The sequence below is a fragment of the Mus caroli genome, unplaced genomic scaffold (genome assembly GCF_978045245.1).
Source record: "Mus caroli unplaced genomic scaffold, Mus_caroli_1 scaffold_14, whole genome shotgun sequence".
NCBI lineage: Eukaryota > Metazoa > Chordata > Mammalia > Rodentia > Muridae > Mus > Mus caroli.
The window spans coordinates 6,163,337-6,186,202 of NW_028227269.1; the positions used below are offsets into that span (position 1 = coordinate 6,163,337).

The 22,866-nt window shown below is 41.0% G+C and overlaps 1 protein-coding gene across 3 annotated transcripts in view; it reads left to right on the top strand.

The window, feature by feature from the left end:
* Wdr35 (WD repeat domain 35) overlaps positions 1-22,866 on the top strand; it is a 55,442-nt gene that overhangs the window by 23,930 nt on the left and 8,646 nt on the right. For all 3 annotated transcript variants that reach the window (XM_085830196.1, XM_021178884.3, XM_021178885.2), the window contains 10 exons: positions 6,055-6,199; positions 7,475-7,544; positions 8,436-8,489; positions 9,849-9,958; positions 10,327-10,537; positions 14,482-14,562; positions 18,141-18,277; positions 18,587-18,790; positions 20,298-20,444; positions 22,095-22,227. In XM_085830196.1, the coding sequence (XP_085686322.1) occupies positions 6,055-6,199; positions 7,475-7,544; positions 8,436-8,489; positions 9,849-9,958; positions 10,327-10,537; positions 14,482-14,562; positions 18,141-18,277; positions 18,587-18,790; positions 20,298-20,444; positions 22,095-22,227 (1,292 nt within the window). The remainder of the gene's footprint in view (positions 1-6,054; positions 6,200-7,474; positions 7,545-8,435; positions 8,490-9,848; positions 9,959-10,326; positions 10,538-14,481; positions 14,563-18,140; positions 18,278-18,586; positions 18,791-20,297; positions 20,445-22,094; positions 22,228-22,866) is intronic.

Sequence of the window (22,866 nt, forward strand, 5' to 3'; positions counted from 1 at the left end):
AAGTATTATGTCTTTAAGGTGTGAATTTTGCCAATCTTTAGATTGTTGTTTTTTTCTTTCAACACCAAAAGTCTTAATGTAGAGTCATTTACTATATCCTGGGGTTAAACTCAAAGTAATTTTTATGCCAGGTAGAACATTTTTTAAAACAAAATTAAACATAAATCCTTCCTCTTCATTAAATGATAAATACTTGAGAACAATCTATTTGTATTTTTGAGTCTTAAACTTTTTGACGTTTAGTTTCCTTGGGTGAAATTTTAACCAATAGTTCATCCATTGGCCCACAGCAAACAGATACAAAGACTCAACATTGTGTTTCATGTATATCCCAGATAATTCTCTTTTAAGATCCCCATGAAGTTTTCACGAGTCGGAAAACTAACAAAAGCACCAGTGCTGTAGGAGAGATGCTAATGTCTGATGTCTGGAATGTCTGATTTGGGCTTTTGCTCTTTATCTTTCTGCTTGACAGTTTCTGTAAAAACCTACAGAAACTTTGCATTATACAGAGTACGGTTGCCAGGATTCTGTACTCAGCAGGAGTCATTCTGTGGCCTCTTTAGGTGCTCTTCTGTGGAGCCAGGACAGCACATCCCTTTATGACAGTTGTGAGCCACAGTGTGGTTGGCTGGGAACTGAACTAAGGAAGTGCAGCCCAGGTGCTTCACCGCTGAGTGACCTTACCAACCCCATAATCAATTGAGTATACTTCCTCCTAAGTCCTTCTCGCCCTGCCTGTGACTGTCTAACTTCTAACTTTCATGTCCCAAGCCCCAACAGTGTGCTTGGCCCCGACAAATGTTTCTTGAGTGCATAGACAGTGTTTATGTCATGTCATCTAAATTGAAAGTGATTCTTTAGCAAATCAAAAATATATAATTTCAGACACTGTAACAGTCCTTAGGGAAAATAAAGAGATTATGATATTCCTTATGGGCTGTATAAATAAATCAAGTTTAGTTAATCAGTTGAGCAACACTTTACTGCTTCTGTGCTGAGTGCCATGTGCCCCAGGTATCGTGCTGGTGACTGGGATAAATGGATGTGCGTGTATATAGTATGTCTTACAAGAAATAACTATACAGGGCTGGGGGCTGGAGAGATGGCTCAGTGGTTAAGAGCACTGACTGCTCTTCCAGAGGTCCTGAGTTCAATTCCCAGCAACCACATGGTGTCTCACAACCATCTGAAATGGGATTGGATGCCCTCTTCTGGTGTGTCTGAAGACAGCAACAGTGTACTCATAGACATAAAATAAATAAATCTTAAAAAAGAAAAAGAAATAATTAGGCAGTTAAAAAGAAATGTGCCAAGCAGTGGTGGCACACACCTTTAATTCCATCACTCAGAAGGCAGAGGCGGGTAGAACTCTCTGAGTCCAGGTTGGTCTACAGATGAGTTCCAGGACAGCTAGGAATACATAGCTGTCTCAAAAAATGAGAACAAAGGAAATCCTTCTAAGTATGTCCTTAGGTGGCATGTAAGGAGAGGATAGCACTGAGAGAGGGAACAAGGCACAGAGTACCCGAGAGTACCAGCCTGCCTGTGCAGCAGTCATTTTGGTGGGTTTCTAGTGATGGTTTCCATGTATTCCTGAGAAGGCTAATTTGATGACAACATTCCAGTTTTCCAGCTCTTTAAAGTGCTAAGAAATGAATAAGTGGCAAAGTGTGGAAACCATTATGGATGCAGGAATTTATTCAGCCCTCAGCATTAAAATATTACAAGCAGGTTTTTCCTAAATGTGAATTCCTAAATTGTTTTAAATTATTTTACATCCTGGCTTGGCTATTAACGACTGCCTATTAGTGTTAAGGCTCATTTGAGGGAAGCATTATTTCTTACATTTTCTCCGCAGTAATCTTTCTGCCTAGAAATTTGTTGCATGTGTATGTTGTATGTGTGTCTGTGCATATGCATGTTCACATGTGTCGGCACACACGTGTGTATGTTCGTTGAGGTCTGAAGTTGAAGTTGGAGGTCTTCCTCAATCTCATTCTACTTTAATTTATTGAGGCTGAGCCTCTTGCTAAACTTGGAGTTCTATCTCCTAAAATGTTCCTTTGGGGCTGGAGAGATGGCTTAGCAGTTAAGAACATGGGATGCTCTTCTAGAGAACTTGGGTCTAATTCAGTTCCAGGGGATCAGATGTCCTTTTTTTTGGCCTCCAGGTGCACCAGGCATATACGTGGTGCACAGTCATACATGCAGGCAAAATACCCATATACATAAAAAGAAATAAATCTTTAACAAAGTTGACCTTCATTTTCAATATGCTATTTTAATTAATTCTGAGATTTTAATATTTTGATCATGTTTCACCTCCCACCTTGCCCCAATGACTTCTACTTCTCACTTCCAACTTTATCTTTCTGTTTTGTTTTAATAACCTACTGAGTTCAACTTGTACTGTCCATATACTCTTGGGTGTGAAGGTGTCCACTGTAAGTAGCTCACCTACCATACTAAGATACCTGACTCTCCTTCCTACAGAAGCCATCAACCATCAATCATTCCTTAGGAATGCAGAGTTCTGAGCCCCGCCCCCTCCCACACTACAGTGTTGATTGGCTTGGTCTTGAGCAGGTCTTAGGCAAGCACAGCTGCTGTGAGGTCATGCCTGCAGCGGGCCTGCCATGTCCAGAGGACACTGTTTTACTTTGGTCCTTTTCTGACTTCTTCTCTGATGGTCCCTGAGCGTTGGGGCGGGACTATATGGATATCACATCTAAGGCTGGTGTGTGGGATCGAATTGATGTTCTCTTGTGGCTGAGGACTCCATGAACACTTATTCTCTGTATTTTGATTAGTTGGGAATTTCTGTTCACTGCACAGAGAAACTGTTGATGGAGCACTGTCTTAGTTTATGAGTATGAAGAGAAGTGCTCTATGGGTATGAATTCAGAGGACAATTTGTTATTATGTCCATTTAGTAGTATAATAACGTTAGGTCTATCCCTAGGTTTGCAGACTTCCTAACCAGATTTTCAGTACCAGTGCTCCTCTGTGGATCAAGCAGCAGTTTGTTAGCCTCCTACCATCTGTGCCTCTGTTACATCATGGGTACATGCCAGTCATTAGTGTAGCTCACAGGGTTCACAGCTGGGTGAGGCTGTCCATGCCTCTCCCTCAGCAGCAACTCCAAGGTCCAGCAGCACCTTCTAGTCCCGTGAAAGCTTGCAGGAGCGAAGAGGCTTCCTGGTCATTACCGATGGACTTCTTCCATGTCCTGTGCTCAAACTCTGTATTACCTTTACCAATAGAGTCCTCCTATCAAACTGTGATTGGCAACCTCATCTTCCTTTACTTATCAATTTAGTTGGACCTTAATCTTTTAATAAAAATCTATCAGAATTTATAAGATGGCATTATGTTTCCATCTGAATTTATTGAGTGCTAGTATATTAATTGAAAGTATTTTCTGATATATATTTATATTTATTCTGAGTATTTTACGTTATAAAATTCATATAGAAAATGAAAATAAAAAGTGATACCTACCATGCCTAATGGGTCCTGATGTTTTTGAGGGTCATTCTGCTTCAGCGATTCAGAGCACAGATTCAAGAGCCGTAGAGGACCTGAGTTTAAGTCCCACTTGCCCACTGTCTAGCTGTATAACATAGATAAGTTAAAATTGCTTCATAACCAGGTAGTTTTTTTTTAAACTGATAACTAATGATAGCACTGTCCGCCTTATACAGTGGCTGTGAGTTAATACATATAATGTGTTTAGAAGAGTGCTTGCATGTATTTAAAATTATTAAGTATTTAAAATTATTAAGCATGTACCGTGTTATTCTTTATTTTATCTTTTAATCCTTAAAACAGTTCTATAGGGCTGGTATTGTTATTTTCAATTGGCAAGTAAACTGAGGTTCAGAGAGAGAAACTTAATTGTTAACATCATAATTATGAAGTGTTTGCAATTTGAATCCAAGAAGCCCGACTTGTCTTTTGAACCAGTAACATTTTAATTTTGAATTAATCAGGATAGCAATAAATTCTCATATTCATGAAGTATTAAGAATAAAGAATATGGGGAAGTGGAAAATGTGATCAGCATAAATTGTATGGAAAAAAGAATAAAAGAACATGAATGTAACTCATAACTGTAATTAAACACTGGTTGAGAAGATGCTTTTAGATGCTTTGGAAATGTCATATTTTACCAGGCAGCAGTAAAGGTTGGTGAACCTCAAACCAATTAGAGTGCAATTACCAGAATTGAAATATTCATGGTGAATTTACTAAATATTTATTAGATTTAGTAAAGTCAGTGAGAAGACAGCCTGGCTGGCTTTAGCACCCTCTGGAGGTTTGGCTGCCATTCACCAGGCTTTGATTTTGTGCAAGGCAATGAAAGCTTCGTGCTCCCTCTAGAGGTCATTAGTAGTATATGATTTGTTTTGAACAGAAAAACTTTGAAAGCCTGAAATTAAAAAAAAAAAAATCCGACTCAACTTTATTGAGTTTGAGTTCCTGAGTTGTCAATCTACTCAGTTAATAGTCCGCTACCGGCTTCTACTGTTCAGTTTCTAAGTGTCCTGCTGCCCAAACATGCCCCTGGCTAGTTGTGTGACAAATGTCCATAAGCCACTGCTCTCGCCAACACTGGCCTTATTGCTTTGTGGTATAAGCAGAAACAGTTCACAGTGTTTGATTATTCACGAGCTCAGAAAACACAGAGTAGCCCCTTCCGGAGAGCTGCTTTGCTTTCATATATTTTGCTTGCAAGTGCATATTTAACTTTATCTTACTATTATTCTCTGAGTTTAGATGATTATTTTACTGTTTAGTCTCGGAGTTGCTGAGGCGCTCTGCTTCACAAAAGCATACCCAAGAGGTGGTCAGTGACATGTCTACCTAGCAGCAGGACACTCGGGCGGCGTTTTCTCGTTTGCTCAGTGAAGTGGAAATGCAGTACAAATGAGAGCAAGAACAAAAAGATATATGTTTAGACCTGGCTGGAATTGGTACTGAGGAGGGGAGAAAGAGATGGGGTTCAACCCTGGTGGATATCTGAGTTGTTCCCACATGTTGGGTCTATGTGGAACACTGTTTTGAGCACCTGACTGTAAATTTGTGTGTGTGTTTGCTTCTCTTAGACATACACCTCGGAGCAGAATTGCTAGGTAATGTGTAACTCTGTAGTCAACATTTTGAGCAACTTTGGAATGCTCTTTTAGAGTATTTTACATTTTCATTTTTTCTCTATGTCCTGATCAGTTCTTGCCTTACTTTCTAAAATTCTAGCTATGCTAGTGAGGATCACGTGACACGCCAGTTGTAGTTTCCATGTTCAGGTTTTGGTGGTTAATGATGTTGGTTATGTTTTCATGGGTATTTGTGTATCTTATTGGAGAAGTGTTCACTTAGATTCTTTGCCTGCTTAAAAGTTTTTCTTTTGTTAAATATTTTTTGGACAGTCTTATATGTATGTTTATAACCATTAATTCCTTATAAGATTCAATTTCTTTATTTTTGTTACATAATTTTTGGTGTCATGCCTAAGGCATCAACTATTGCCTAACCCTGACTCACAAAGATTTACTTCTGGGGCTGGAGAGATGGCTCAGTGGTTAAGAGTGTTGGCTGCTCTTTCAGAGGACCTGGGTTCAATTCCCAGCAATTATGTGGTTCTAACTCCAGAGGATCTAACACCTTCACATAGACATATATGCAGGAAAAACACTCATGCACATAAAATAATAGATTACTTAAAAGGTTGTTCCTCTTTCTTTCAGTGATACTGAGGATTGAGTCTGTGACTTCTCCCACTCGGAGCAAATGCTCTTCCACTGACCCCCATACTCCTGAGTACTCTTTAAAAAAGGCCTGAGGTTTTAGCTCTGGATCCTTGTACATCGCAGATCCATTTTACTTAATATTTTTTGTATGATCCTAGTAACTTTAGATTCTTGCCTGATTTGAGAGACTGTGCATATTTCAAGACTGGGTTTATCATTTCTAAAATGCGGACTTGGGCTCAGTGGTGTGAAGTGCTTTCTGTGTAACTATAGCTTAGCTGTCTTACTGTTCTTTTAATAGTACCGTTATTTGTTGCAATGACCAAAACCCATGTGATAGCAGCTTCAAAAGAAGCATTTTATACCTGGCAATATCGTGTGGCAAAGAAGCTCACAGCATTGGAAATTAATCAGATCACACGGTCTCGAAAAGAAGGAAGAGAAAGGTATGTTTTTTGATATATATAATAACACAACTATACCGTATTGGATCCAGACATAGTTAATTATCTATTGCCATTCTTGAGAAATATACATTGCCTTTATTAATAGAAGTCCTTTTTTTTTTTTTTTTTTGGTTTTTGAGACACGGTTTCTCTGTGTAGCCCTGGCTGTCCTGGAACTCACTTTGTTGGCCAGGCTGGCCTCGAACTCAGAAATCCGCCTGCCTCTGCCTCCCGAGTGCTGGGATTAAAGGCGTGCACCACCACGCCAGGTTCATAATAGAAGTATTTTTATTTAATTTGAATATCTTTTAAAAGGATCTATTTAAATTTATCAAAGTAAAAGAAAGTTGGTATGGTGTAAACAAAACAGAACAAGACAAAACCCCCATATTGTTAAAGGCTGGGAATCTGTGAGGATTTATTCGGTTAGGAAATAGCTGTGTGACCTACTCCACATAGTAGTGGTACACTGAAATTACCGTCATTCAGTTAAAAAAGGACTGACTGACTGAAGCCTCATTCCCGTAGGTTAGTTGTATCGGGGTCTTTCTAGGAGGTGACCCTAGCATCAATCAGCAGGGGAGATGCTTGCCCTTACACACAGGCATGGAGGAGGGCTTTAGGGAGAGTGAACTGGGCATGTGGCTTCTTCCAAAGACCTGGATTCCAGGAGTCTGAATTGGAGTGGTTCTGGTAAGTGGGCATAAAGAGGACTCTGCCACTCAGACACATGAGGACAAAGGGACTCCTGAAGTAAGCTTCAACATGAAGATGTGTAAATGTGTTTGGTAAACAACAGGAAGCTCTGTATGAAGTTATTACTTCACAATCCTGAAGTTGTAGTGGACAGGAGGATAAGGCACGAGGATTCTGAGTTTGAGACATACCAAGGCTACTTAGAGAGAGACTATAAGCAAGCAAGCAAGCAAGCAAGCAAACAAACAAGCAAATAAACTAATAAACAGACAGTTACTCTTGATCAGCAGTCAGGCAAAAATCTCACAGCTTAGTGGATTTTATTGGGACTGCATAGCTTGGTTGTTCACAATGGGGATGGCTTTGTTGAACAGATGACTTATATAACTCTAAATCGTCGCTGGGTAGTTTCTCCTTTTATGAGATTCAGCCATATCAAGAACTTTAAAAAAAAAAAAAATCAGGGTTTTCCTGTTAGATAAGAATGTTCACTGTAGTCGTTCAGGCCTTAGTTGTAGAGATCATGAAGCAATATAATCCTCCCTTTCTTCAAGCTTGTGGTTTGTTCTTTTTTAACAGAATTTATCACGTTGATGATGTCCCTTCTGGATCTGTGGATGGGGTGTTTGATTATAGTAAAGCCATTCAAGTAGGTGGTTTGATTTTTGTCAGCGTTAGTGTCTGAAGATAAGGAAACGTTGTAATTTTATTAGAGACTTGATCAAGAATTTGGTTCTAGTAAATAGGGCACCATTTTACAATTCCTTAAACACTGTCACATCTGCTTTTTACATGGTGGCTAGGGACCCAAACTCAGGTCCTACGGCTTGTGCAGCAGGCACTTATCTTCTAAGCAGTCTTTGCAGTCCCAAATTAAAAATGCTCTAAGTTTGTGACTTTGTGACTTTCGGGCTGCCTTTATAGCTCTCTTGGGCCACAGCTGTCTGTGAGCTGTGCTGATGGAAATGTTAATAATTTTACCATGTAAGGAACTTTCTCCATGCTCTTCCCTCTCTCATGCTCCTTAGCTGAGAGATCAGTCTGTCCCTGTAGTTCTCCAGAGGGAGCAGTGACTTCTGGCTGACTGGTTTGTTAGATATAAGGAACTATGGTACCTGGCTTTTCTTGATAAGCACGATGCTCGTCATTAGATCCTGGTGGTTGCAGGACTCTCCTATTTACCCTTCTGCTGGCATGTGCTTACCCCTGAGCACAGCTCTAATAGCTAAGCTTAGGCGTCTCCCCATCTACTTCTCCCTATGTGTTTCTATAGTCCACTTGTATCTCTTTTAAAAGAGTATTTATAATTAGATGTTTAGTTTATAGTCTTTGGAAGATGCTTTTAAGTAATCTCTTGGAGATCAAGATTTCATTGAAGTAGCATTAGTATTTACTTTAGTGATTGACACATAGTAGGTGCTTAGTAAATAAAATCGTTATATTGGCAAATGTATTACTATATGTTTTAATAATTGCATATGGGTTTTGGATGTCCTTTGTTATTCAATAAATATTACATAAAATGATCGGTTAATTTTAGGGTACAAGGGATCCAATTTGTGCCATTACTGCATCTGATAAGACATTGATCGTGGTAAGTTGAAATAAGTTCATTTTATGAATAGTAATGGTTTAAGTTACAGAGCAAGGGCAAGTCAAGCATTTTGACTTTAGACGATCATCTGTGGATGTCCTGTGTTTCTCTAAATCTGATAGAAGAAGTGAGGATGCTCTGAAGCTTGTGCACATATTATTAATCATCTGCAAAACAGTAACTACTTATCAAACCAGCAGGGCGATGGTCAGCCGAGAAGACACAGATGTGGCGTTGATCCCAGGTTGAAAGCCCTACATAGTCGGTAGATGCAGGAGCTGCTTGGAAAGCAGTGGACTTAGAGGTTTTCTCCCCCTGGATGTAGCCCAGGAACTCACACTGGCACTGGCTGAACTACAGTCATAAAAGTTAGAATGAACCAGTGTATTTTCCAGCCAGTGAAGCTGAGGAGTCCTGGCAATATTTTGCTAACATTTAAAAGCAGAAGCAGTGGTATCATGCTTTTTCTTGAGCTCTGACGTTTGAAAACAGGAACTTGAGAAGTAGCTGATTCAGCAGTGGGCTTGCATTGCACCAGCAGAGGCTTACCTGTTCCCTGCTGAGTTCTCTAGCTCAGCTCAACTTGTGGGGAAAGGCTCTGAAGGAGCCTGTATCCTATGGCTCTCCCGCTTTCCTGATAGGCTGTGCTTGAGCATCATACCGAGGAATCCCTGCTCTCTGGCTAAAAAGGGCAGGAAAAGATGAACTATGTAGCCCTTCCTCTCTTGCCCATTGCCCCACATGGCTCAAGTGCATAAGAGTTTGAAAGCTCGTCATAGCCCCTGCTTCTCTGCTGCATCTGCTGCTGATCGTACATTGTCATGCCTGTCCAGGAAATGTATAAACACCCTGGGTCAGTTTTTAAATAATACTCAAGGTATTGCTGCTTCTAGGTGATTTTTCTTCTTGCTGGAAGCTGATGCTCTAGGTTAAAGTTGTGGGATGGAGGGCTAGGCTCCAGGAACGGCTGATTCATACCGTGACCTTCCATTTCCTATCTGTGGCATGTAATTGAGTAGGTACTTTGGTAGCCTTTAGGCTACTCTGAATATTAACCTAAATTATAAGCAGCCTTAGAGGTTTCTTTCTTGTCAGATAAGAACCAGTATATTACAAAGACCTAGATCTTTGTCCTGACTTCCTTCTTGAATATTCTATGAGGAAAAACTAGACCACCTACAACTGCTGTTAAAAGACTCAAGTTGGGAGATAAACATAGACTTAGCAACAGCAGAACTGGGGGCACTTGCTAGGTCAGTATCACTCTGGTTTTAAGAACATGGACATATAGAGAGACCTGTATACAGCTTGATGCTTTTATGGTAAATATGCTACAGTAACCAAAGGTCCTTTCCACAGGGGCGTGAATCTGGCGTCATTCAGAGGTACAGCTTTCCTAATGTTGCTCTGATTCAAAAGTATTCCCTGGATTGCCGCGCCTGCCAGTTATCTCTGAACTGCAACTCCAGGTAAGCCGGAGACTTCTCCTGGGCATTAGGCTTACGTCGGGATGGTTGGATTTGTGCAATAATGTGCTGATGGGTGAACTTGTTGAAATGGAAATCCTGGCACGATTTTTTTATTTTTACTCTTGAAACTTAACATTAACTATTTCATATTTTGATACTACCTGATTTGGAGCACATTTTTCTTATAAAGTATCAAAACAAAGAATAGTTTCTATCTTCTGTTAAATTTGTTTAAAAAGTTTTAAAATAATTTCCCCCATATTCCAGGTTTCTCATAAAGGTGTCTTGAATAAGGGCTGCAGGCAGTTTGACTTCAAGACCACTGAACGTATTTTATAATTTTCCCTCCCCAACCCCATGACTTGTAGTCGTCTTGCTATCATCGACATCGCAGGAGTCCTGACTTTCTTTGACTTGGACACTCGGGTGACCGACAGTACAGGGCAGCAGGTAGTTGGCGAGTTGCTAAAACTGGAGCGCAAAGACGTCTGGGATATGAAGTGGGCCAAGGACAATCCTGATTTGTTTGCAATGATGGAGAAGACGAGAATGTATGTTTTCAGAAACTTGGATCCTGAGGTACAGACAAAAGGGATAAATGTTAACAGTCTCTAAATAATAAGCCAAATTCAAAACCCAATAGTCCCCCCTTTTTCTTTGAGAAATGTAGTGGGATTGCTGCATACATTTGTGAAAATAAGTTTAAAATTTCTGTGGGGTTTAAAAATATTTGGTTCAAAGTGGGAATAATACCTTTGCTCTCTCTAAAAGGTACTTCCTAGGCACTTACTTATTCTTTTAACAGATGGACTCATGGCTGGCCAGACAGTCACGTGCTTGTAATCTCAGGGTATGAGAGGCAGATGGGGGGAGAGGCCAGCCTGGGCTATCTAGGACCTTCCAGGCCAACTTGGACCATGGTTCAGACCTTATCGAATCCAAAACAGCCCACCAACATGGAATCATGACACTCAATAAAAAGTCCTGTTTTCTTTTTCTCTTACCAAAATTCAAAGAAACATAAAGAAAATCACCAGGTTTATTGCTGTCTGTTTGAAATGACCTTGTCTCTTCATTCTCCTGTGCTTATGTGACTAGAATCTGCTTACCTCACCTCTCTTACACTCCAGGCCACTGACTAAGCTGCACCCTTCCCGTACCCAGGTACCCTCACATACATCGTGACTGCCTTTTCCTTCTGTCCATTTCATTTTCTCATTAATTGTCAGCTCCATCAGCTGATGTTTTTGAAAGAGTTAATTTTTTATTAAAACATTTTAATAAAACGCTTTTAATAAAGAATTTAAGCATGAGAGTTAAGAGAGCTAGAGAGGTACTAAAGAGAGAACGACAGACATCCCAGAGAGCACGGCCCAGGCCTCTCTAGAGGGAACTACACCCGTTAGCTTTTCTGCTCTGGATTCTTCTGTCCCTCGATCCTCTCGAGACCAACACTTACCCATGTGCTTAGGCAGTAAAATTAAGTTGATCTGTATCTTAATCAAAAAGATATTCTTAAAAGCAACTTTGGATTACTAATGATTTTCAGTGTGGAATTTTCTGTTTACTTCACTAGTGTAGATCGTGAGAGATGAGCTAATGTCTCAGTTATCCATTTTGATTTGTTTGTTCTTGGGAAGGGATTGCATACTCAGGGCTTCGAGCTGTCAAAGGCTTTCTGCAGCCATTTGCTTAGTGGTGAGTTGTGGCTCTTCTGAAACACCAAGCTGTTTGTGTATTTTTCTTTGGAGCTCTGTTGGGTAATGAGGTCATGCATTAGAGGCTCTTAGAGGCTCTGTTAAGGCATTAAGGAGCCTCATGTCCTTTGTCATTCTGAAACCCTGAGAAATGGTTCAAAGAAAAGACACCCTGCCTTTGCATGGCTTCTCGCAAAGACCCAAGGGCATTTTGTCCCTTGCCACAAAACAGTCATGGATATTTGACAGGTTTCCACATGATAACCTTGAAGGTGGAAGGATGCCTTCTGAATGCTAGAGTCCTTTCCTATTCTTGGCCCCACTTCTTGTAAGCCATGGGTTATAGGCCCACAGAGTAGGCGCTTATTATGTCTGTACAGTGTGTGCAGAGGGTGGTCAATCTAGCGCCAAGTGAGACCTTTAAACCTCTGTCTGGAAGAGTTCTAACAGACTAGCCTTTTTTTTTTTTTTTAAATAATTATTTTCTTTATTTGAGTTTGGTTTTTTGGCTTGGAATATAACCCAATTTCTATTAAACTTAGAGCTAGATCAATTTTGAAAATAATCTCAGCATGGTCAAGAATTTATACATGTGCTGGTCTGTTCTCTGGCCTCTGTGCCCCCTGCTTGCTCAGCTGCTGTGCTGGGCCTTCCTCCAGCTGCTCAGAGACTGAGAGAGGACGCCTGGACACTGAGCTACACGATCATACGCTCCTTCAGGACACGCTCTCCACATTAGCACTCAGGAGACCAGCTGCGCTCTGACAATTGGTAGCTGGATAGATTTTTTCCGTGAGAGGATAGATGAGAGATCTCTGTTTCCCTGTTGTGAGGGAGGGAGGAGTTAGCTCTGTCATTCCACAGTTGCTTGGGTTATCAGTCATCTCTGCAGTTGGCAGATTCTTTTTCAATAACTTAAATCTCTTGTCTAATTTATGAGGTGAAAGTAAAATTTGATAATATAATCTCTCAATCTAGTTAATTAGGTTCGTTCAAGCCTCAGTGTGTCACTGCATGCTGAGACTGATTGGCTAAGTTGGGACACTTCAGGAAGCCTGCTGTGTTACATGTGCTGTGAGACCTCTGCCTGTGCTGAGTGAGAGAGACCCCAGTGCGTCTTGATACAGCACAATGAACCAAAGCTTGGATGCTTGTTTTTGATAACAATGTATACCTTGCATACTGCTCATGTGAGTGTATCCTGCTTTGTAGTTTGTTAATGTGACACACTGTATTCAGTTGAGGTATGGACGAATTGCTACTGTATTGGAAAACAGTGTTGGTTGATGTAATTTGGCCTAGTTTATCTCTGTCAACTTGATACAGCCTACCATTACCCATGATGAGAATCTCAATGGAAGGATTGTTCAGATCAGATTGCCTGTGACCATATCTGTGTAGTATCATCTTAGTTGTTAATTGATGCAGGCAAGCCAGCCCCCTCTGGCTGGCACCATTTCCTGGGTACTTGATTAGGTGTGTTATTAAGAATACTGGTTAAGGGCTGGAGAGATGGCTCAGTGGTTAGGAGCACTGTCTGCTCTTCCAGAGGTCCTGAGTTCAATTCCCAGCAACCACACGGTGCCTTATTACTATCCATATTGGGATCTGATGCCCTCTTCTTGAGTGCAGGTGTTTGCACAAGTATATTTGGTTTAAATGATAGTTTCAAATTAATAAAAACACATAAAAGACTCCATGGGAAACATCTTAATACATATTCATCTTTTCAGATTAAGTTTTGTTGTGCTTCTGTGTGTGCGTGTGTGTGGCCTTGTTTTGCTGGGACAGGGTCATGCTCTATAACAAAGGCTTGCCTCTTAGTTTGTAATCTTCCTGCTTCCAACTTCCATGCGCAGGGATTACAGTGTGACCTGACAGGCCTGGCTCTGTGTATGTGTCCTTGCTATCCATAAAAGCGTATCATCTGCCTTATGCAATACAATCACATTTGTAAAGATAATGAAAAGATTTTATAAACTTTTATCATATAATTTGATTTTTAACTAAGAACTGGTGATTTTTCAAAGAAAAAAACCATATTTGAAACCCCATTAGATACATCTAGTGTGTGTTATACGAGCTTCAATCTTAGGCATATTGAACTCAAGCTGTGAACTTTTATTTTTTATTTTCATCATTTTGGTGTCTTTTTTATTAGAATTATATAATGGTATAGCATAATTATAATTATGCATACTTATATATTATAAAAATGAAAATTTGATGATTTCCATTACTAGACACTATTATCCCTGTTTCTTCTATAGTATTCTTGGAGGTAATTGGCATTATATTTATTTTGGCTTATATAATATTATATCTATTTTTTTGCTAATGATGTAGAGCAGCTACTTTACCTCATAATATGCAGATCCTACATGTTTTTTCTGCAACTGTCTGTAGGATAAGAGACATACATGTAACATCCATGTATTTACATGTTGGCAAATAAAGTCTCATGTAGGCAATATATCAGGTACATAGAGGGCAGACTTCAGTTTGCTGTGGGCTTTGTGTGGTAGATGCACTTAATTGGATCCAAATACATTGTGTATCATATTTACTAAGAATTAAATTCATAATATGGTCAGGTAATAGAGCATCCTTCTCTTTTGGAGAAATGTATAGAAGAGTTGAAATATGACACCAGCAGAGACCCATGGCTGTGCAGCAGCATGGTAACTAGGTGATGGGCAGATGGCTTTGCTGACATCCTGGGTTTCTTGTTTGATTGCAAGCTTTGACGTGGATCGTTTAAAGTGAGGATTCCTTGAGGGGCCATGTTTTGTATAAGACATAACTCTCATTTTTTTCTCTCTAAAGGAACCCATTCAGACCTCTGGATATATTTGCAACTTTGAGGATTTGGAAATTAAATCTGTTCTCTTGGATGAGATACTGAAGGTAACTACCAACAACACACCAACAACTCCATGTCTGCTGCTGCCTTGACTGAGCCTCCTGTGTGTGACAGTGGCCTACCTGGGAGTAGACTCACGAGTCAGCTGGACCTCAGGTCCAGCCTTTCTCATTCCTTACTTTTTTTTTTTTTTTTTGGTTTTTCGAGTCAGGGTTTCTCTGTATAGCCCTGGCTGTCCTGGAACTCACTCTGTAGACCAGGCTGGCCTCGAACTCAGAAATCCACCTGCCTCTGCCTCCCAGGTGCTGGGATTAAAGGCGTGCGCCACCACGCCTGGCTCTCATTCCTTACTTATGCTTTGGCTCCCAGGGGTCATAGCTGATAGTCTTTGAATGTCTGGGTGCCCATAAAGAAGGGGGACACCTGGGCTTTCTAATCAGTCTGCTGTGGGGCAGAAGTGGGGAGAAGGGTGAAGCTTAAAGCTGTCAGCAAAGTTTGACTGGTGGGTTCTTCTGTATGGATAGCAAGTTATCCTTACTTTTGCAAGGTAAAGAGAGAGATCTTTCCTGTGATTAAGGTACAGGGTCTGTGATATAGTGAGCTTGTTTCTTGCCTTTCACTCACATACAGGGACATCAGAGAGTATTCCTTCCCCCATTATCCTTGCATATGCAAGAAAAGCATCCTTTTATCAGTTGTCTTTGTTCGGTTCAAGTCTTAGGTGTTGGGAGCTCTTTAGAAGGTGCGTTTTTTTTCCAATGCCTATATATTTATTTATTTATTTAAAAAGATTCTTTTATTATATATATATATGAGTACACTGTAACTGTCTTCAGATACACCAGAAGAGGGCATCAGATCCCATTACAGATGGCTGTGAGCCACCATGTGGTTGCTGGGAACTGAACTCAGGACCTCTGGAAGCGCAGTCAGTGCTCTTAACCACTGAGCCATCTCTCCAGCCCCCTCCAGTGCCCTTTTATAAACAGAGTCAGAGGTAGGTAGACTCTAAAGTGATTGATGTGCATGCTTTGACAGAGTCAGCTTCTGGAATCCTCTTCGTCTAGCACAAGTGTGCTCTATTAGTAATTTTTAGCCATTGGATTTATGTCCATTTGAAAAATGAATAATGACTTTATTTTTTAAAAAGTGTGGTTGCTGTATAGAATTAAATCAATATAGAAAACTTGAAAACAAAGTTTTAAAAACTAGTAGAAATTCTGCTGGGCAACAATTTTAATCATTAACATTGCCTGAACACCATAGAGTCTGTCCTCTCAGCTGTCATTGAGAAGTGTGAAGAAGGCTGGGATGAAGGAACAGAAATCAAGTATTCAGATTAGCACCATTGTCCAAAACACTCTTCTATATTAGCTTTCATTTTAATCAAACAATCTGAAAATAAAGGGTTCAAATAAGGAATTCTAGACTCTTAGGTAATCTTTAAAAACATCACAAACAGTACCGTTTCCTGGCTTAGGAAGAATTGTTAGCATGTTTTATCCTCCTTTTTTTTTAAAAATATTTTTTATTAGGTATTTTCCTCATTTACATTTCCAATGCTATCCCCAAAGTCCCCCATACCCCCCCCCCCACTCCCCTACCCACCCACTCCCACTTTTTGGCCCTGGTGTTCCCCTGTACTGGGGCATATAAAGTTTGCAAGTCCAATGGGCCTCTCTTTCCACTGATGGCCGTTATCCTCTGTTTTTACCAACAATTCTTTTAAATTCCATTTATTCATGTGTATGTGCATGTGTGCCAGTTGACGTGTGTTGCAGTGCACACGTGGAGATCCAAGGACAACTTGTGTGAGTCAGTCTTCTCCTTTTACTACCTGCGCTCCAGGGATGGTCAGACAGCCCCTTCATCCACCGAACCATCTTGCTGACCCAGTTGTTACTGTTTTCAGCTACAGTTAATGTTTAATATGTTTTCCATTCTCAAAAGGACATTCCTAGATTTTCTTCACCCCCCACTTCTCTTCGGTAGCTCTATATAATTCTTTTGACGTCAAGATTTAGAACATTTTATTTTGTTTTATAGCTCTAATTTCAAGCTGTTTAATCTTATGCATAAATGAATTCCAAAGTTACTAATATTTTTGCTATATCTTTCTGAACAGGCGTTCATAATTTAGACGGATATTCTAGTTGGCAAGGCTTTATCCCTTACAGGATGGGAATGGATGTAGCAGTGGCTGCATCACTGAGAAATCTGAGTCTCCTTTACTTGCAAGATTATTTATGTATGAAATTGTAAAAGACTAAAAATTTAAAGGGCCATCATTGGTTGCTTATTGCATTAAGTTCTAGAACGTTGTGCCATTGGTTTTGAAACTGATTATTGTATTGACTTGGGTAAAGTACTTTAGAAAAAATAATTTACATTGGTTAGATGTGCTCTGAGACTGTCACACACTGGGCAGTTTTGTATGGACCGAGTAATAGAGAACAGAGGACCGAGTATTGGTGCCATGTGCTGAGAACGGTTAAACATACAGTGGAGAGTGGAACTCCTTGGCTGTTCAGTGGAGTGTTACCTCCTTGGCTGAGCACATGCAAAACTTACTAAATGAAAGAAGATGGGAGGTTCTGCTTCTTTTTGGGGCATCAAGGACCCAGGGAGTATTAGCTGCAATGCTGCATTTATGTTCAAAGAAGGGCATGAGAAGTTTGTTGAATGACTAAAGAAGAAATACAAATGAAAACTGAAATTAGCATTCCCCAAGTGCCTTTATCTGAGGTGTTGGATTGGCCTATGGCCTTGTACCTGTGCCTGTAAATACTGTGCACACCACTTTTGTAGAAGAGGAAGGCTCTGTTACATGGGGAGCAATGACATTACAAGGGTGTGTTTGAACCCAAACCTCACACTCCTTTCTTGCTAATTCCTGCTTGGTTGTCGAGAGTCTCCTAAGGATTTCAGACTTTGTCACAATGCTGAGTGAGGAGTAGAGGGGCTGGCTGCTTGCCACTGTTGACTCTCTAGGACCCGCCCATTCCTGCTGTTCATGTGGGATCTAACTGTTCTAAGCGGTTCTTTTCTTCATTGCCCGGATGTGTGGGACACCGGCGAATTGATTGTGCCGACTTGTTTCTTTTCTTTGGCCCTGTGGCTCTCTCTGGAGAGACAGACCTTGAGTTGTGTGGCTGAGTTGAGATGGGCATGCTGAGCTAGAGTAGTGAAGTGGTGGCGGCACCCTCCTTTCTCCCATCTCTCTTGCTCAGTAGCCGTGAAGCCACAGGATCATCTTCTTCAGGGTCAGAGTGGATGGGAGGATGAGGGAGTGGAAGTGGCTGAATGTGGGTTTTCTGCTCTAGTGAAGGCAGGGTAGGATTGTGGAGAAAAGAGTACATCTGGGGGGAAATGGGGTTGAGAGAAGCCAAGGGCCCTTTCTGCTGTCATCGGCGCCTCTGTGTAGGAAGCCTGACTGCCCATGGGAGACTCCATTTCTGTGTTTTCCAAATAACTCTTCAGACCCAAACATGGGAATTTCTTTTTCTTTGTTCTACTCATAAGTGTGATCCTAGTTTGTTTTATTTATTTATTTTTGAACTCTAGGGAAGACATCGACTGTGCAGGCATCTTTCTGAATTCTCTGTTTCACCCTCACTTTCAGGACCCAGAGCACCCTAGCAAGGATTACATAATGAACTTTGAGATCCGGTCCCTGCGAGACAGCCGAGCATTGATTGAGAAAGTTGGAATTGAAGATGCATCTCAGTTCATAGAGGACAACCCACACCCCCGACTTTGGTATGCTAAAGAACAGGTGTATGCTTTTAAAGTTCCAACTCTGTCACCCTCTGTTCCCACACTAGCGTCCTAATTAGAACTGGTGTCTCTTTTTGCCTTTCTTCTTCAACTATAGAAACCGGCTTTTCATATGCCAGTCCTCAGTATAAGCATGTTACATGAAAAAGTATTTGCATGTGCTAAAATAGTCATTTTCACCAGAAATCACCAGAAGTTTTTTTTTTAACCATGTTTTACTGATTAAATCCTATACACGCCTTGTTTATTAGTCATATGTAATAGGTTTTCTGTGTCTTTTTGAAAACGAAGGCGCCTGCTGGCTGAAGCTGCTCTCCAGAAGCTGGACCTGTACACTGCACAGCAAGCGTTTGTGCGCTGCAAGGATTACCAAGGCATCAAGTTTGTGAAGCTCCTGGGCAATCTGCAGAGCGAGTCAATGAAGCAGGCTGAAGTTATTGCCTACTTTGGCAGGTTCGAAGATGCCGAAAGGATGTATCAAGATATGGACAGACGGTAAATTATGAAGGCAGCCACCCCCCAAGTGTTGTCAGTTCATATGTTTACAAGTGGAGAGTATAAAGTAGACTAAATGTTTTGTACTGTTTCTTTTAGAAAGTAATTTTCATTTTGGAATACAACTTGGGCATTTTGCATGCCTCATTAATTTATATCTTATAAATTGGAAGAAGTTTTCTTCTCTGCTTTTATTTATTATTTTTAAGGTTTTGTGTGTATGTGTGTGTGTGTGTGTGTGTGTGTGTGTGTGTGTGTTAGGGTTAGGGGTTAGGGTTAGGTTGTGTGTGTGTGTGTGTGTGTGTGTTTGCACATGTGTGCATTTGTAGAGGCCAGAGGTCAGTGTTTGGTGTCTTTCACTACCGTTCTCCACCTTAGACACAGTCTGCCATTGCACCTGGAGCTTGAAGTTTTGGCTAGACTAGCTAGCTGGTCAGCGAGTGCCCAGGGGCTGGCTACTCAGTGCTGGGTCACAGATGCAGCAGCCGTGACAGGCTTTCAGGACAGTGTAAGGACTCGGCCCCCTGCTCTATTTCCATGTGTTAATCCATGACAACAGAGATTTTGTTTATTTGGTAAAGAAAAAAGTTGCTAGGTCTGTAGAGACTGGAGACTTTTATTAATTATTATATAGTCATAATTTGGGTTTTAATTACTGAGGCCATTATTTAATTTTCTTCTCTTGGGAATCATAAAGCCAAAATCAAAAGAGAACTAAAATCAAAATCAAAAGAGAACTAATTATTCAGCGGATAATTAGTTTGCTCAACAAGTTGGAAATCCAGGAAAATAAGACTTGAAACAGCTCTTATTTTGTTGTTTCTTGAGACAGGGTTTCTCTGTATAGCCCTGGCTGTCCTGGAACATTCTCTGTAGACCAGCCTGGCCTCAAACTCACATTTGCCTGCCTCTGCCTCCTGAGTGCTGGAGTGAAAGGCATGCGCCACTACCTCCTAGCTCAGAAACAGCTTTCTACTCTGGTGGGTTTGTTGTTTTGTTTTGTTTTGTTTTATTGCTGTGACAAAAGTGCCTTAGCCTGGGTAATTTATAAAGGACAGAGGTGGCTTCTCACAGTTCTGGAGGCTGGGAAGTCCAAGGCAGACTTGATGTCTGGTAGGAGCCTTGTCTGTGCTTTCAGGATGCCACCTTGAATTTTCATGGGCACAAGAGCAAAAGGGCATCAGCTTTCCCTGGTGAGCTGCTAAGGCAGCTAACTCATGGAGCTGTTAACCACGTCACAGACGAGGCCTGCTCAGTTCCCCAAGTGCAACATGTCTTGATGCTACCACAACTGGGATTAAGTTTCAACATGAAGTTTTGAGAGGACACACCTTCAAACTATAACTTCTGCTGCTCTGTCTCAGCTGCCTCTTTTTGGTCAGGCTGTTTCCAGAGTGCTTGGACCTACTCCAAGCACCTAGAACTGTGTCTAGTACAGAGCAGGCAACTGACAAATATTATAGAGTGGATTCATGATAAATGAGTGAATGAATACTTTTTTTTGTAGGGACCTCGCTATTGGTCTCAGAATGAAATTGGGGGACTGGTTCAGAGTACTGCAGCTCCTGAAAACTGGATCTGGTGATGCAGACGACAGTCTCCTTGAACAAGCTAACAATGCCATTGGAGAGTACTTTGCTGACCGGCAGAAGTGGTGTGTGAGCTCCCTGGATGCCTGGTGCATTCTTGCATACTTAGAGTTATTGCTGCCCAGAGGGCTTCTCCAGGAAATAGTGTTGTCAGAGTGAAGGCCCTCCTCCTAAATCCTAAAATTCAAATGTCTGGGTAATGCGTTTGCTCTCTGGATGCAGGACATTTTTGACCTGAGAGATGAGCACAGTATAACTCTGCCACCTACACACATGGATCTTACACCTAGCTTTAGAAGGCATCCCACTGTTTTTGAGATGACAACCTAGGATATGTAACCATGAGCTTTTCCACCTGTGCCCCAGCCCCTGAATAATGGCTTGGAAGCTTATTATTTATTAACAAGGCTTTAAACTAGGGCTGGTTCCCTGACTAGCTCCTAGCTTACATAACCTGTTTATTCTGTTCTGTGTCTGCCATGTGGCTGATTACCTCTCCTCAGTTTCCTTTTTCTTTTCTTTTCTTTCTTTTTTTTTTTTTTTTTTTTTTTTTTTGGTTTTCGAGACAGGGTTTCTCTGTGTAGCCCTGGCTGTCCTGGAACTCACTCTGTAGACCAGGCTGCCCTTGAACTCAGAAATCCGCCTGCCTCTGCCTCCCACGTGCTGGGATTAAAGGCGTGCGTGCGGCCACCACGCCCGGCCTCTTCTCAGTTTCATAATCCATCTACTTGGAGTCCGGTGTGACTCTTCTCTTGCCTGTCTCCCAGTTCCCCTCTCGCTGCCAGGACTCCCACCTTCTGCTTCCTGCCTTTGTTAACCAGCCATCAGTGCTTTACTGAAATGTGATGCACACTACACAAGACTTCTACAGTTATATATGATTTATTTTCTGATCATAGTAAATTATTTTATATATACTTGTTTTGTTATAGATTGTTTTCAGAAAGCATTGCTTTATTCTTAAGTTTTCATTGGGATTCATATGCTTATCATTTATGTCAGTGATACAAGTACTTATATGATATTGTATATGTGAGAGCATCCAAAGAATATTACAGGTAGAATATCCTTCATTTTCTTTAGATCTTAAAAAATTGCCTGTTTTAAAAGTATTGTGTTGCGTGTAGTTTTACCCTGTACTTGCCTTTCCTCTGGGAGGTGACCTCTCTCCCAGCCCCACCCGGCTTCCCTTGAGTCCTCCGACAGAAGACACACACACAGTCTGCTCCTTCTCTACTTGCCTTTTGGCACAGTTGCTGGGTGCTGCTATCCCCCACCTAGAAAAATGTGCCCTTATCCATTTCATATCTCCGTCTCTCCCATCTGCCCTAAACTTCAATTGCTAAACTCCTCTGACCACCTTCCTATAGGAGTGGCCTTTGTGGCCACTTCGTTTTGAGATCTCACATGGTTTCTTGGTTCTCTTCTCTCCAAAGCATGTGAACTCCATTCTCTTTCCTTGAGTCCCCTGCGTGCTCCCAGGACCTGGAAGTCCCTATTATACCCACCTACCCATTGACCCATGGCTTTCTTTACTGACAGATCAAGAACCAATTGGGGAACAGGAGTTTAGCATCAGAACCACCCCTTTCAGTATTGTATAACTCAAAATGATAAAGTAACAGAAATATATCCTAATGAGAGGATATTTTTATGGAAGTTCTTGTTTATCTAGAGACTCACATACTGATTGTGAAGTTTTTTTCCACCCATAGGCAGAATGCTGTGCAATATTATGTAAAAGGCAGGAACCAGGAGCGCCTAGCCGAATGCTATTACATGCTAGAAGATTATGAGGGGTTAGAGACTCTTGCCAATTCACTGCCAGAAAACCATAAGTTGCTTCCAGTAAGTATTCCAAATTTTAGTTTTTGGTGTTGAGTTATTTATAAAATATTCATTTTTAGTCAGAAAATATCCTTTGCAGCAACAAAAACTGAAAATTAATCTATAATTTCATAGTTTCTTAGACATGAGGCGATGCTTACGTTGTGTTTTGAAATCAGTGTGCAGTGTTAGAGGATGCCTGAGTTGCAGAGAGTGAGAGATCACCGAGATGCTTAGCACCTCACCAGAGCACAGCCTGTGTGGGCCCTTCTGTTATTAACGTTGCAGGGGACAGACACAGGCTGCACAACAATGCCAGAGTATCGGGAGAGGTTTTTTTATAGGTCACAAAATTTTGAGCAATTTTAGTTTTTGTGCTTTTTATGTTTTATTTTTTAATTAGAATGTATTACTTTATAAGAAAAGTATAGGCATTATGTTTGAAAATGCAGCTGGGCACAACATATGTATTTATATATCCAAAATTTATTTATTTATTTATTTGTTACATGTGTGGTTGTTTTGCCTGCGTGTAATGACTTGTGTCCCACATGCATGCAGTGCTCACAGAGACCAGAGGAGGGTGGATCGCCTGAGACTGCAGTTAAAGGTGGTTGTGAGTCTCTGGACATTGGGAATCTGAGCAGACAGCGCTTAGCC